Here is a 15,792-nt window from a genome sequence, read left to right on the forward strand (position 1 = left end):
GGGAGGCGGGCTCTGGGGGCCGGGAGGCGGGCTCTGGGGGCCGGGAGGTGGGCGCCGGGAGGCGGGCTCTGGGGGCCGGGAGGCGGGCGCCGGGAGGCGGGCTCTGGGGGCCGGGAGGCGGGCGCCGGGAGGCGGGCTCTGGGGGCCGGGGGGCGGGCTCTGGGGGCCGGGAGGCGGGCTCTGGGGCCCGGGAGGCGGGCGCCGGGGCGCAGGAGTTAGCCTGCCCTGTGCGGGCGGGTCAGGAGGCCGCACACCGGAGCTCTCCCTAGGGCGGGTTTTCCTCGGTGGAGAAAAAAGAACCTTCCATAGGAGGGAGAGGAGCGGTGCTCCCTGGAGGCTGTAAAGAAACAGAGAGGGCAGTTAACCTGCTCAGGGACACAGCAGGTTATTCCTAAAAGGCCTTGGAGGTGTGTCTTTAGGCCAAATTCCTAGCAGCGGGGTTTCTGGATAAAAAATAACGCACCTGTAACTTTGTTACATTTATTGGGTTGAAGACCCCCCCCCCCCCCAATAGGCCCTGTGAATTCCCGGTGCCTGTGAATGCCACATTATTTAGAAAAGGGGGCGCCTGGCCCGTGTGGCTCAGCAGTTGAGCGTCCATCTGGGAACAGAGAGGCTGGCATCTCTGTCATGCCAGGATGCGGACCCAGGCCCCAGTAGGGGGCGTGCAGGAGGCAGCAGATCGATGACTCTCATTCATGTTTCTCTCCCTCTCCCTTCCTCTCTCTCAAACCATTAAAAGATTAAAAAAAAAAGGGGGGGGGGCTGTTTGCAGATGCAAGTTAGGTGAGGATCCAAAGAGAGGATGGCTCTGGATTTAGGGTGCACCCCAACTCCAATGACAGGAATCCCTGGGAAAGGAAGGCAGAGGGAGATGGGGGTCACAGAGGACCAGGCCCTGGGAAGACAGAGGCAGAGAGCTGGGCAGCGCCCAGGACTGCAGGCGGCTGCCCCGCCAGGAGACTCGGAATGGATTCACTCAGAGCCTCTAGGAGGAGCGAGCCCTGCGGACACCTTATCTCTGACTTTGCCTCCAAAACTGTAAGAATTTATTTCTCCGAGTTTGTGGCCAGCCGGTGTGGCCCAGTGGTTGAGTGCCAATCTGTGAACCAGGTCAGGCACATGCCCGGTTGTTGCTCCATGCCTAGTTGGAGCATGCAGGAGTCAGGTGGTCAGTGATTCTCTCTCCTCACCAAATTAACTGCGGAAAACTGACACCTGGATGATGTTGAGGCATCTTATTCAAGAAGAAACATGTTTCCATTTGTTCAAGTATAATTTTGCATCTTTAAAAAAAAAATCTTTACTGTTGAAAGTATTACATATGTCCAATTCTCCCTTCCCGTGCATTGACCTATTCTAGCCCACCTCCGCCCCTCATCCCAGGCCTTCGACACCCTATTGTCTGGGCCCATGGGTTATGCATATATGTATAACAAGTTCTTTGATCTCTTACCCCCCACCTTCCCTTCCCCCCGCACCATCCCTCTGAGGTTCAACAGTCTGTTCCATGCTTCTGTGTCCCTGGATCTATTTTGTCTGTCAGTTTATTTTGTTCATTTGATTGCCTCTTTAAGAAGTATTTTATAATTTCCTGAACATAGATTGTGAGCATCTTGTCTGTTTCTAACTAGAGGCCCTGTGCATGAAATTCATGCAAGGGCCTCGGCCCTCGCCGCTCCAGCTTTGTCCGGAAGGTCGTCTGGATGGCCATTCTACTGTATGATCTATTAGCATATTAGCTCTATATTATACAGGATGTTTATCTCTTTGGTTGCTGTTGGGTTTTCTCTTCCAGCGCATGTCTTAACTGGCTGTTACTTGCGTGTATGAAGGTCTGCTCTTGCATCGGAATTCCTTCTGCTTATATTAGGCTGAATTCTTCCATTGTTTGAGTTAGTTCAGTCATTGGTGTGCTAGGGCTAAGCAACTACATTACATGCCATCTGCACCTTTGCTTTCTCTTCGTAATTGCACTGTCTGATCCCTCCAGGACAATGCAAAATGGTAGTAGATGTAACGGGTGGCCTGGTCTTATCTTGACCTCGGTGGGAATGCATTTCATGTTTGCTCACTGAGTAACACAATGGCTGTGGGACTCAAGTTCAGATGTATATGGATAAGTAGTATATTTAAGGAAGTACCCTTCAGTTCTTATTTTTTAAGATATATGCCCTATCCGTCCATGTGTTTAGCTGTTGTCTGTTTACCTTTCATCTATTTATTATACGTATTACACCTATTTATATGTCTGTCTGTCAATCAGTTCAGTTCTTTTATCTCATTTAACACCTTTTGCCCTTAACCAGGAGGTAAGGCCTCTTCCTCCTCAATGTCCCTCTATCCGCCCTCTGCTGACCGATGTTAGTTAGCATCGTGCCCAGCAGGCAGCACAGAAGTACTTAAAAGGCCCAGATTCAGTTTGCAGAGCAGCACTGAAGGGAGGGTTTGGAGGTGAGAAGAGATGCATTCATTGATAACTTCCTCTGCTTTAAATAGTAATTATATTTTAAAGATATTTTTAAGTATTTTGTCTTATTTGCCCTCTCCAGCATTCCTCATTCTTCTGAATAGGTTCAGGTTTCCGTCTCGTGTCATCTTTTTTTGAAAAATAATGACATTTGTCCCCCCCCCCCCCGCCCCCGTCCCCAGCACTTTGAAAATGTCTTCCTATTGAGTTTTGACTTACACGATTTCTTTTTAAAGTTTTTATTTAGAATTTCAAACTTACAAAATTTCCAGAAATAATAGGGCTTCCATGTACCCTTCCCCAGCTCCCACATATGATTACTTAACCGCAGTACGAGGATCAGAAAACACAACCCCATGGCTACACTCCATGGCCATGTCTCAGATTGTTCTGGTGCCCCGCCTTCTCCGCTAATACCCCGACCTCAGCCCCATGCCAGTGATGACAGAGGAGAGGACTGGCCCCCTTCTCTCCTCACATGTCCTTTCCGTGGAGTTCCTGGTGCCTGAAGTCAGCCCACGCTGTGGCCCTGGGGAAGGTGGACGCCTGGGTAGGATCCACAACCTTGACCAGGAAGAGGCTGCTCCACGTGAAATGGTCGAAGACCAGGATGATGAAGGGCTGGTTGAAGTGAATGCTCAGAGGCTCGGGCGCCACATTTTGGGTGGCCCCGGTGGGGGCAGCTTCCTCCGCCCCCTTCTCATCGAGTTGCAGTGTGGCCTTGTGGATCACCTGTGGGAGGGACAAGGCCTGGGCTCTCCGCCTGGCTCTGGGCCCATTCGGGAGCGGCTCTGCGCTGCTGATGGCTGTACAGTGTGCGTTTTTTGGGGAAAAAGAGGCTCAGGAGACACTTACCTTTGACATCTTCAGCTGGGCTTCTTGAGTGACGCCTGAGAAATTGGCCTGGTTGGTGAGCAAGTCCGCAATGCCCATGTCCTCCAGGAGGCCGCCAAGGTCATAGGCTTCAGAGATGGAGACCTTCGGGATGTACAGGTCCACTGGGCTGCTCGGGGGAGAGCAGACGGGGTTAGATTTTCCCAGGGCTGGGCTTGGCCAGCCAGACTTCCTGCGATCCCTCCAGACCCTGCCTCTCAGCTGGACAGGTTCTTTGGGGAGGGACAGGGACAGGCACAGGGCAAGGGCTGGATCTGCCCCTCTATCCTCCCCAGAGGCAGCTTCCTCACTGGGCTCCTGAACTGCCGTCTTTTCTTCGTGGCTCTTCCTTTGAGCCGATTCTGCCTGTGATCCTGCTGGACCTTGGAACATCGAAGAGGAGGGTCCCTAAGGAGGTCCTTGTGGTCCTAGCCAGTTTGGCTCAGTGGATAGAACGTCAGTCTGTAGACTGAAGCATCCCGGATTTGATTCTGGTTGGGGATATGTACCTTGGTTGCAGGCTCCTCCCTGGCCTGGTTAGAGCTTGTGCAGGAGGCAACCAATCGATGTGTTTCTCTCACATCGATGTTTCTATCTTCCCCTCTCTCTTCCACTCTCCCTAAAATCAATGGAAATATCTTCTCGGGTGAAGACTAACAACAACAACAACAACAACAACAACAAACAGAGGAAGTCCTTGTGGTCCCCTGCCACAAGTGGAGGTGGGAGCACCTGGCCACAGCTGTGCCACTAAGGCTGTGTGGCAGAGCCACGGTGCACCCTCTCCGTGCCCTGGCCCTTCTGCGCTGAGGTTGATTCTCTAAGAATTCTGGGACTTGGCCAGCAGTTCTCATTGGATAAAGCCAGTGAGGTTTCTAGAAAGTTAGGTGGAATCATGTTGGGCATGGGGTGCTAAAATTCTCACCTACCAAGGTATTAATGTCTTATAAATATTTCCTCCTTTTCCTGTTTTCCAGAGAGCGAGAAGGTTCCTGAAATCCCAAGTCTGAGGGACATCAACGAAATGACCTGGGCTCCACAGCGGGCGGGAGGCCGCAGCCCTGTGCACTGAGCTACCAGCTCCCGGAGTCCCGGCCTGGAGAACGTGAGCCTCCCTCTGGGGATGAGGAGGCAGCACGGAGAGTGGGATGTGGAGGTGCTCCTCTGGACTGGGAAATGGCGACGGGAAGCGAGGGGATGGACCGATGCCAGGCTGGCAGACCTTCTTCTCCTCCGGATCTCCGGTCCGCAATGGCTCACCCTACCATCAGCGCCCAGACTGAGGCTGGAAGTCCGGGAGGCGGGGGTTCCCCCAGTGACACCAGGGAAGCACCATCTCCTCACCCTGGAGAGCTGCCCAGCACAGTGCAGCGGGCGGGTAAGTGAGACTCACTCAGTACACAGTTCAAAGCAATCTGCTTGGACAGCGGGCAAGGGGGCAGGGAGGACAGTGTGTGCGAGCTCTGAGTGGGGTGGCGGCTTCCGTGGGAGGTGGGTACAAGCTGGACCTGAAGGCGCGGGCTCGGTGCGCCGGGGAGCCTGGGAAGCATCAGGTGATGTGGGAGGGAAGGCGGGTAAAGGGTCACAGAAGCACAGGGCGGAACAGAGGGAGGGTCTGTCTCCTGGGACTGGGAGGCTCCGTTCGGATGGAGTAGAGAATTGTTCATGCCAGTCACACATGAGGGCCAAAGGTGCAAAATTTCACTTTGGATCTTTAGTTTAAAAAACATCCAGAAGGAAGTGGCATGTGTTATTGATTAATAGTAAGCTAAAGTAGGTTGGTGAAGAGATTACTTTTGGTGAAAAGAGAAGGATGTCGACCTCCCTTGCAGCACAGTGTGCTCCAGAATTTGTTAGCATCCGGTGTGTTATGAGCACCTGGTGGCGCTGTACCTGAATGCAGGTGGGGGTGGGACAGTTGAAATGGTAAAAATGGGACAGCTGGCAAATGGGTCCCTATCTACCATCACCCAAACACAGGCTCACATAAACACACCCCACTCCACATACCACCCCCACACAAAGGCAGGTATGTTTGGTTTCAGGACTCTATAAGAATGCCTCCTGTGTCCCCCATGTAGCCATAGGGGGTCTCTCTGAATCCCAGAGCTGACTAGACCCCAAGTCCCTTCAGGAGTGAGGCCACACTCCCAGGCACCTCCATGCCCGTTCATGGGACGGGATCAACTTCTCCAGGAGCCCCCGCAGTGAACAGTGGGGAGATCATCCAAAGTAAACACAGCTCGAGAACATAAAGCCCAAAACCTACATCTATAATAGTAATCTATAATAATAAAAGCGTAATATGCTAATCAGACCAGACGTCTTTCTGGATGTCCTTACGGACGACCTTCTGAAGCCATGGTAGTGAGGCCCGAGCCCCAGCACAAATTTCGTGCATTGGGCCTCTAGTAGGTAATGAAGTAGAAGACCTTCTTTCTAGATTCTGTACCTGCAAAGTCCGGGATTGCTAAGTTCATCTGAGTTAATTGTTCTTATTCTTTGCTGCTGCTGCCAGCTTGGCTGGGGCCCTGGGCACAGCCTGCTTGACTTGGTGTCATTCCCTCTTCCACTCATGCTCTAGGGGCCACTTCCTGCTGGTTGAACTTCCACCCACTTAACACAGTTCAAAGCCAAAGCAATCTGTCTGCATCGCCTTCCCTCTCTCCCTCGGGCCGAGCTTCCATCACTGTCCACTGCAAATTCCACAGGGCCTGTTCGCTGCTCTGGCTGCATGTCTTTGAGGTCTGCACTGTGTCTTGTTCATTGTTCTATCGCTTCTGCTTAGCCTTAGCCTATTGCAGTGGCCGGCAAACTGGGGCTCGGGAGCCACATGCAGCTCGAGAGCCACGGTTTGCCGCTCTGTTGACTGAGTTTGCCAACCACTGACCTAGACTCTGGATTCCAGTAATTACAGGCTGTTGTTGTTCCTTGTGATTAAGCCCTATCCCAGTGGTCAGCAAACTGCGGCTAGCTGACCACTGGCCTAATACATGGTACACAGCAGGTGCTCCCAATTACGGCTGTTAGGTGAATAAATGAGTGATTAAGGCAGGGGTCCTCAAACTTTTTAAAGTGGGGGCCAGATCACGGTCCCTCAGAGAGCTGGAGGGCCGGACTATATGAACTACTAATTCCTACTGTAACACCTCGGCTGCGCTCACTGCCCAAAAAACCTGGCGGGCAGGATCAGACTCCCCTGGGGGCTGCATGTGGCCCGCGGGCCGTAGTTTGAAGACCCCTGGATTAAGGGAATGAAAGGAATGACACCTGCTCCATGAGCCTTCCTGAGCTACTCCAGTTCCAAGTGTCTTCTCCCTTCCCTGCATCCCTTCTGCCCTCGGAGTGTGCCCCACCCTAGCCACCACCAGGTCCCATGCTGGTTGGTGCTACTCTGCTTGCTTGTGTACAGACAGAACTCAGGTCTCCCAAGAGTGAAGATCATGTTCAAAAACATCTGCCGCTCCTCCAAGGTGAGGATTGGGGCTGGGCACATGCTTGACCATAACTATGATTGTCCTCTAGCTCAGAAGTGCTTTGGGGAAAAATTAACTCATTCATTCATTCATTCATTCACTCACTCATTCATTGCTTGCTCATATGTTCAGCCAGCCCTCCCTGAATATGCACTCTGAGCCCACCCCTTTCTGGGGCCTGAGATTCATTGGCTGGTTTTCCTGGCCACCAACCCATCAGCATGGACACTCCTCACTCTCTTTTTCCTTATTCGGTTAGTAGTTTTACATGTTTACTGATTGATTGAAGAAGAGTTAGATCCCTGAGGGACGCAAGAATCACTCGTGGGCTTTGCGTTGCTTCCAGGGTGGGCATTGTGGCCATTTCCCTCCCATGTCTAACTGTGGTCTCTCAGGCATTGCTAGCAGTACTTGGTTTCCAGGAAGCAAGGTAATAAAATGGCTAAGTGGGAGGCTGGTGAACTCAGTTTAAGAAAGTGATGCAGCGTGTGATGACACAGAGGGGAGCTGTTAACAGGCACCTCACTTGTGGAACGCCCCAAAGTACCTCCGTGTCCATGGACGGATGTATGAATGGGCCCCGAGGTCAGAGAACCATGGCCTTTGGGAACCCCGCAGACAGGAAAACAGTGAGCCCTGGAGCACCCCTTTCCCAGCCACCCCACTTTCTGGGGACGGATCCACTTCAGCAGTTCCCACAGCCAGCTGGAGGCTTACCCTCTGGTCAGGGAATCGGACCACCTCTGGATGGTGTCCCGGCTCAGCGCCTCGATGACCGCGTCGATCTGCCCCTGGTCCGGAAGGATGAAGAAGACCGTGCCGTTGCCCACGTAGTCCAGCTGCACCAGCCGGCAGGGGAGCACCGGGTCCTTGAGGTAGTCGATGTTGTTCGACTGGAACATCATGGGCACCTTGACCAGGGTCGTCTCGTTCACATAGAAGTCCTCCTCTTTGGTGCTTGCCGGGTCGAAGGGGTGTTTCCACGTGCCTGGGAAGAAGAGGGAGAGGGAGGGCAGGAGATAGGCCTGTAAGGGCAGGAGCGTGCTGGCAGCTGAGCACCAGGGTGACAGCTGAGCAAATCAGACAGCAGCTTCCCCCTCCCGGGAAGGTCCCTGCCAGTCCCCTAGCATTTCCTGGTGAAAGAGAAACCCCTAGAGGCTTAAGGCCTGTCCCATCTTCCATTCTTGGAATGGATTGAGGCTCAGCTCCATTTCTGAGATTGGCCCCTAAACACGCAAGGAGGAACATGCCTTACTAACCCCTTGACTGTAACCCCGTGTGACACATTTTGGACTTCTGACCTTCAGAATTGTAATATAATAAATTGCATTGTTTTAAGTCACCAGATTTGCAGTAATTTGTTGCAGCAGCAATAGGAAACTCATACAGGCTTCTATAGGGACAGCCATACTCCAGGACATGAGAGGGATTTAGTGTGGTCAGACACTCTGTGTGCGTGTGTGTGTGTGTGTGTGTGTGTGTGTAGGGAACATGTTGATAGGCTGGAGAGGCAAAGAAGCAGATGGTGCTGGGCCAGGGCTCCTCAGCCTTGGGACTGGAGCCATTGGGGCAGATACCATGTGGGGCTGTCTTGTGCATTTGAGGGCGTGGAGCAGCACCCTGGGCTCTCCCAGTAGATGCCCTTCCAATAGCCAGGAGCACGTCCCACCCCGCCCCTAGTGGTGACTCCCACAACTGTCACCAGACATTGCCCACTTCCCTGAGGGCGGGTGGGGTTGGGAACTAAGGAGCTTAGGTTTTATTCTCAAGGACCATATATCCCCAAATTTTCTGACCATTAAAATGATTAGAAGAGGGTTAAAAATGCAAATTGTAGGACTTTCCTATGGAGGGCTTGCTTTTGCAGGCCTGCTGTGGGATCTGGAATCTGTCGTGTTAACAGTCTCCCTGGTGGTTTTTAAGAAAAGGGATTTTGGAAAAGCTGTTCCAAAAGGGGGAAGAGGAACTGAAGTCTGGCTGGCTCTGAGCACCTGGGAAATGTCTATACCACAGCTCAGGTGCAATCTGAGGGCTCCAGGTCTGTCTGGTTCTAGCCTGCTATTTCCAGTCCCTGGTCCAGGGCCTCATCCACAGCCAGAACTTAGCCAGTGTCTACAGACTGCGAGGTGGCCAGACTGCTTAGTTACATGCTTGGGCCTCACCCCAGCCTACGAAAGCTTGGGCAAGTCACTCAACTCTTCCCGGTGTCGTTTTGACCTTTTGTAAGATTATATAATTCCATCTTCCTAGCAGGGTTATGGGGAGGATGGAGACTCACTGACGTGCATTGCTTTGTAAAACAAAGGCCTTCCCAGCAGCGCCCCTGAATTTGGGTAGCTGTTGCTGCTCTTGGCAATAGCAGGGAGGCGCCGTCAGAATGGATGGGGAGGGTACCTTTGAAGAAGATGTAGTTGACCAGGATAAGCATGGCTGGGCTGTCCAGCTCAGAGAACAAGTCCACGACTTTCCCGTGTGTCTTGTTCTTAATGTGCTCGTTGATTTGCTTGTGGGCTCTGGCCCAGTCCTGGAAGTCTGTAACCACAGTGTCCAGCTCATAGTAACGCTTGGTGTCTTCGGAAAAGGGCTCTCGGAGCTCCAGGCTCTGGCTGAGGAACAAGGCGTTGCCCATGGTTACTTCCAAGGTGGTGTCTGACTCCGTGAGGAGGCGGTAGAGGCGCTGGAAACCCTGATGGATCTCGGCCTCAGAGATGTCAGTGCGGTTGAAGCCCAGGTCCTGGAGAAGCTGGGCCCGGGCCTGGCCCTGGGCCCCCAGGGACAGCATGGACAAGGCCATGGAGATGCTCACAGGGGAGATGAAGACGTTCTTGCCAGGAGTTAAGGCCACCAGGTGCTTATACAGGCCAAAGGCGAAGTCAACGTTGTTGGGAGCCAGGACCCGGTGCTGGCTCCTTCTGCTCATGTCAGCATCAGCATCCTCAGCCTGAACAGCCCAGAGGCCACTGGGAGACAGCCAGAGGAGGCAGGCGCACAGGGCGAGCAGCATTGCTCAGGACGGCGGGGCCTGCAGAACGAGACATGCTCATTAGGCGATGCGGGGCCTCTCAGGCACGGGGCTGGCGTGGCAGTGGGCAGGAGGCCCGTTCAAGCCCCGGTTTGCTCTTCCTCTTGGACTGTGTGACGGGGCCAGTCAGGAGGACTCTGGGTCTCAGTGGTCTCAGCTGACTTATCAAGTTCTTTGCCCATTTTCTGAATTGAGGTTTTTTATTTATTTTTTGTTTTTGTTTGGATTTTTGTACTTGAGTTTTAGAAGTTCTTTATATATTCTGGACATTAACCCTTTATCGGATATGTGACTTATAAATACTTTCTCCCATTCTGTGGTGCCTTTTTGCTCTTTTTAAAAAATATATATTTTATTGATTTTCTACAGAGAGGAAAGGAGAAGGATAGAGAGTTAGAAACATTGATGAGAGAGAAACATCGATCAACTGCCTCCTGCACACCTCCTACTGGGGATGTGCCCACAACCTAGATAATGCTCTTGACCGGAATTGAACCTGGGACCCTTCAATCCGCAGGCTGATGCTCTATCCACGGAGCCAAACCGGCTACGGTCTTTTTGCTAGTTTGAAGTGTCCTTTAATTAACAAGCTGATGGCATTCTCCAGGGCTCCAGGCAGGGTGGATCTTCACCAAGGTGACCCAGGGGGTCCTCATGACCTCATCGCTGGTGACAGCCAGCCCTGCTCCCAGCCTCCAATGTGGCCCCTGGAAGTCTCAGCCACAGCTCCATGGCTGGCCACCCCGGGGTTCCCTCCCAGCACACACAGACTCAGTGCTCTGCGGGGCCAGGGCAGAGAAGGTCACTGCAGCGCCCAGTGCCTGGGGAGCTGGCTCTGGCCTGGGTGCCGTCCCATTCTTGCCCCACTTGGCTCCACTCTGTAGGCCCAGCCTCTTCCTGTCTACTCTGGCTCACTCCCTCAGGTCCCAGGTCACCTCCTCCAGGAAGCCCTTCCTCTGTGCTGCTCTCGTCACTATCCCTGTCACACTGCAGTGAGATCTTTGCTTTAGCTCCGGTCCCTTCCAAACCTGCCTTTGAGCCCCTCTTGGGCAAGGGCCCTCTGCAGTGTGCAGCCTAGACTTAGGCGGGCTTGCTTCCCTTCTCTTCCTGCTGTCTCCTGTGTTACTCCTCCCCCATGAGGATTAAAACGCTGCAACGTAATAGTTGTGAATATCAGTCACAGCTGTTAGTGTTTTCTTATGTGACTTCACTTACGGGGTCATCCTGTGCCCATTGTACAGATGAGAAAACTGAGGCCCAGGGAGTCAGAGCTGAAATTCTAAGCTCGTGGTCTAACTGCAGAACCTGTGATAAGCCTTTCTGCTTTTCTCTATAGATAACAGAAGGATGAGTGAAAAAGCTCTCTGAAAATGCAGTGTCACTATTATTCATGAATTTCATTTCAAGTAAGTCCTTGTTCCTCATTTCTGAAGTGACCCGCATAGTAAACACCCAGGCATCCTTCCTTTCACAGACGCCCCAGGGGGCAGGCACAGTCTGGGGGCCCCAGGACATGGGTGGAAAGCAGAGAGCTCTGTTTTATCTGCAGTATCCTTGCCCCAGGTCACCACGCCAGGAGGTGTGTGTGACTGTAGAACGTACAGTCTGTGCTATGCCAGTCTGGCACCCTCTCCCCCTGACCCTGCATCCCGCCCAGGACGCTGCCATGCCAGCTCTCAGACTGGTCTCTGGGCTCTTGATGCTGCCTGGCTTAGGGGCATCCGTTGTGAGACACATGGGAGTGGGTCTTGGCTCAGTGCGAACCCCCACAAAGCAGGAGGCCGGGGGAGCCACACCTCCTGTGGGCGACGCAGACTTCAGGAAGCCTCGCCAGGCTGCCTCCTCGCCCTGTTGGCTGCCAAAGGGAGACATGTGCACTACACATGGCTGAAAAGGGAGACAGGAAAAAGGAAGATACTTTAAACAATAAAATAAAATAAATCAAATAAGCAGGCTGTAGCCACCGTGTCCTGAGCTCTGGCAGAGCAAAGGATGGAGTGTCCTAGGCTGGTACTCACCCTCTGCAGAGTGCAGGTTGCAGCTGCTGGCTGGGTCCTGGGTCCTGTGTCCTGGGCCCTCAGGGTGTACAGTAAGCCAGAGGGGCAGCTGTGCTAAATCCTGTTTGCCAGCTTCCAGGCTGGTTAATGGTTAGAGGGCCAGTGGCCTTCTTCACTGGTGGTCCCCTCCCCCCAGTCATTGACCAATAGGAGGCCTTTCCAGGAAATTTGACTAACACAGCAACACCCCAGATTAACTTGAAGTTCAATTCCCTGATGTTTTATATCAAAATGTGGCTGGTGTTGCGTCAGTGTTTGTGGACGCCCAGCGGCAGCTGGCATAGGAGCCGCAGGTGCCCTTAGTTGGCATGATGGCACTAACACCTGCAAAGACAGATTTGCTGAGCTCAGGCTGGGTCTGGGTCTGGCAGGGCCCTGCCTTCAAAGCGCCCTCAGCTGGAATAAAGCAGTGAGTTGCTTCCCTGGACCCTCCCAATCTCCACCATGATCTATGAGTATGAACTATTATCCCCCTTTTCTTTAGGTGAGAAAACAGGCACCTGGAGGTTATGTGAGCAGTCCTGGAGATTCACATTCAAGGCTCTAAAATACAGCTTCTTCCCTCTTCCCCAGATTTTCATCCATCAGTTCTTTTTTGATTATAGTGACAGAGACCAACCTCAACTTCTTAAAAGGAAAAAAGAATATTTATTGAGTCTTTTGAATGAGAGTTCTAAAAGGTGGAGAGGGCTTCAGGACTGGTTGGACCCAGGGGTCCCAAGTTGTCATTAGATCTGTCTCTCTCACTTAAAATTTTTTAAAAAAAAATTGATTTTAGAGAGAAAGGGAGAGTCACCTCAGCCCCCAACCTGCCCAGGGCCAGCCCAAGACACAGGCAAGCCTCAGATGGTGGCTGCCCAGCCACATAGGGCCGCCTGAGGCTCAGGTAAGCAGGGCCGGCTTAGGCTGCTGGCAGTGGCAGCAGCAGAGGTGTGATGGGGGCGTCACCTTTCCCTGATTGCCCGGTCGCCTCCCACCCCTGAGAGCTCTGGACTGTGAGAGGGGGCATGCCGGGCTGAGGGACCCCCCCTTCAAGTGCATGAATTTTCATGCACTGGGACTCTAGTCTATATAAATAAAAACCTAAGCGACTATTACAGCCAGACAACTGGACAACAGCTATGACATGCACTGACCATCAGGGGGCAGAGACTCAATGTAGGAGCTGCTCCCTGGTGGTCAATGTGCTCCCACAATCAATCTCCTATGGCCAGCCAACCTCCTGTAGTCCCTCCCCCCACTGGTCAATTTCCCACAGTCTTTCTCCGTGGCCTGGCTGCCCTGATCAGCCCCAATCGAGACTGGGTGAGATGGCCGTGATCAGCCCTGATTGCCAGCCATGCTGAGGAACCCCACAAATTCATGCACCATGCCTCTAGTTTAAAAATAAATGGCACCACAGACCTGGTGCTATCAAACCAACACTCAGCTTCCCCTAAGTGGGACACAGGCCCCACCACCACCCCACCAAATTGCAGCCAATGCTGCCAAGACCCCATGGTACAAAATATGGTCCACAGCCCTGCCTGGAAATGGTCGCTGTGGGTACTGGGTAATGGTGTCATGTAGCAATACCCGGCTTCCTCTCCCTAGCGACTAGCCTCCTTGGAGTTTCTTCAGCCCAGGAACACTACTTCCTTTATAGCCAGGTGCAAACATCTTACACTTGAACCAAATGTTTGTGAAGCATTTTCACTTGCCTCATCTCATTTGATCCTCACAGAAGTCCTGGAGTAGGTAGATAGGGAACTCGGTGGAATCCTATTTTCATTAGCCAGAAAATGGAGATTTAGAAAGCTTAGACACTTGACCTGACTGAAAAGAAGTAAGAAATGGTGGATCTTGAAAATGATTTCATGTTTTCTCACTATGCAGAATATAGTCAAACACTGCTGCAGTTAAATATTTTACCCTTTATACTCCCTGCGTGATTTACAATAATAATATGCTTCATGTTGATATTTACTGCTGTGTTGCTGACAATTACCTGAAAAGGTAGTTGGGATGCTTCACTGGACTGGAAAAAGTTTAGCTAAATCAGAAAGCAGGTCTAACCAAGCAAGTTAGTTCTATATCTATAAAAGGCTAAGTTGATTCACGCATGTGTGATACATATAAAGATCTCACTGGCAACAATTGCATGCATGTGTTTCAGTCTGTCACTGTCGATCATGAATTTGGTTGACAGTTCTATTATAGAGAAAGGGTGAATAGTGATATTAAAATATTTCTTCTAATTAATTTCCTTTCAATATGCATGAATCCATGCACCTGGACACTAGTGTGTGTGTGTGTGTGTGTGTGTGTGTGTGTGTGTTTATATTTCAGAGAGGAAGAGAAAGGGAGAAAGAGATGGAAATATCAATGATGATAGAAAATCATGGAGCAGCTGCCACCTGCACAACCCCCACTGGGGATTGAGCCTGAAAGTCAGTTATGTGCCCTGACTGGGAATCAAACCATGACCATCTAGTTTATAGGTCAATGCTCAATCTCTGAGCCACACCAGCCAGGCTAAAAAATATATATATATTTTTAATCATGAACCTCTTAGCTTATTAAGATAGAAAAATAATTAAAAAAAAGAAAATACCATTTTCCAAAAGCACTTTTTAAAAGATAATTTTTAAAAATTGATTTTTAGAGAGAGAGGAAGACAGGAGAGGGAAAGAGAGAAACAGCTCTGTTGCCTCCCTTATGTGCCCTGACCACACCCCGACCTGGGATCAAACCACAACCTGACCAGGACTTGAACCCATGACCCTTCGGTGCATGGAACAATACTCAGCCAACTGAGCCACATGGGTCAGGGTTCATAAGCCCTTTGAGTCAGGTGTTCATTCTTTTGTTGTGTGTTTCCTGAACCACTGGTCTGTGCCCACCAGAACCCAGCAGCCTTCAGCTGAATGGGACCTGCTCCCTGCTTAGTAAGAGGCCCAGTTCATTGTCCCCCCTGGGACAGTCACTGCTGCATCTGGGCCTCATTTGGGAATGACTTACAGTCTGTTGGGGTTCACCCCAAATCCTGGGAGAGCTTCTGGTCACAGCTCTCTAAGCCCTAGCCACCTTGTCTGAAATCTCCATCACAGACGTCTTGTTCTGGGCTCCTCTATTCCAGATCTGCCACCCACAGAAGCTGGGTCTGGCAGTGGGGCTCAGGGTCCCCAACTTCCTCAGCTTGTGTGGATAAGGCAGCACCTTCTGAAATCGGGGTCCTAGGAAGACAGGGTGTGGGTCTTGCCTAGCATGGGACAGGTCACGTCAAGCCAGAGCCTGCCGTGATCAGAATTGCCCAGGGAGGAGTCTTGGCTGGCCTTTGCTGACCTCCGGCCAGGTGTTTAACTGAGGAATCATGTGCCATGTTGGCCAAGAAGGTTGCCAACCAGCACTCGTGGCCAGTGTAGGGGTGGGGGGCATGGGCAGGTTGGGCTAAATCTCGGGCCTGAGTTGGCCGTCGGTGGTCCTGCAGCCTGCCTTTTGGCTGTCGGGGGTCGGGAAACACTGGAGACCCTTTCCTGTGACCATGCGGGCCAGCATTCTGGGGCCACTGGTTCTACCGTAAACTCAGCCTCCAGCTGTTCCTAGATTCCTAGATGGAGAGGTCTGTGCTGCCTCTGGGCCGCCCTCCTGGACAGACAGCAACACAGCCCAGAGCGGCCATCAGTTTGTCCCACTTGTGCTGGCTTGCCCCGTTTATCTTCCTCTCACTTCCTGCTTGCCAGTTCCCGCTGCTCCAGTTCACAGTGCTGAGCCCCGGCTGCCCGCAGAGGCCAGCGGCTGGCGTTGCCCTCGCCCTCGCTGGGTGCAGCTCCCGTGTTTTCAGTGCATCGGCCTCGTTGATCCTCACCAGAGCCATAAGCTACTGCAGGGGTCCTCAAACTTTTTAAAGTGGGG

The 15,792-nt window shown here is 52.2% G+C and overlaps 1 protein-coding gene across 2 annotated transcripts; it reads right to left on the reverse strand.

Annotated features, from left to right (window-relative positions):
- Positions 1-2,702: 2,702 nt before the first annotated feature.
- On the reverse strand, positions 2,703-12,093 carry SERPINA6 (serpin family A member 6). Of its 2 annotated transcripts, none has more exons than XM_084869378.1 (5): positions 11,860-12,093; positions 9,214-9,841; positions 7,537-7,807; positions 3,326-3,473; positions 2,703-3,202 (listed from the first exon to the last, which is right to left on the reverse strand). In XM_084869378.1, exons 2-5 carry the CDS (start codon positions 9,821-9,823, stop codon positions 2,945-2,947), a joined length of 1,287 nt encoding a protein of 428 aa, XP_084725504.1. In that variant the 5' UTR covers positions 9,824-9,841; positions 11,860-12,093; the 3' UTR covers positions 2,703-2,944. The 2 variants fall into 2 exon arrangements, with proteins under 2 accessions (XP_084725504.1, XP_084725505.1); XM_084869379.1 differs by having other exon boundaries at positions 9,214-10,204; positions 11,860-11,929.
- Positions 12,094-15,792: the final 3,699 nt, after the last annotated feature.

This window comes from Pipistrellus hanaki (genome assembly GCF_964339955.1).
Source record: "Pipistrellus hanaki genome assembly, chromosome: 1".
NCBI classification, from domain to species: Eukaryota; Metazoa; Chordata; class Mammalia; order Chiroptera; family Vespertilionidae; genus Pipistrellus; species Pipistrellus hanaki.

Bases quoted from the DNA above. Each gene is read 5' to 3' on its own strand.
- SERPINA6 (XM_084869378.1), bottom strand. From the start codon at position 9,823: ATGCTGCTCGCCCTGTGCGCCTGCCTCCTCTGGCTGTCTCCCAGTGGC. The intron at 7,808-9,213 runs GTACCCTCCCCA...TCTTCTTCCCAG, and splicing joins CAACTACATCTTCTTCAAAG to GCACGTGGAAACACCCCTTC. The intron at 3,474-7,536 runs GTAAGCCTCCAG...TCCCCCGAGCAG, and splicing joins TCCGATTCCCTGACCAGAGG to CCCAGTGGACCTGTACATCC.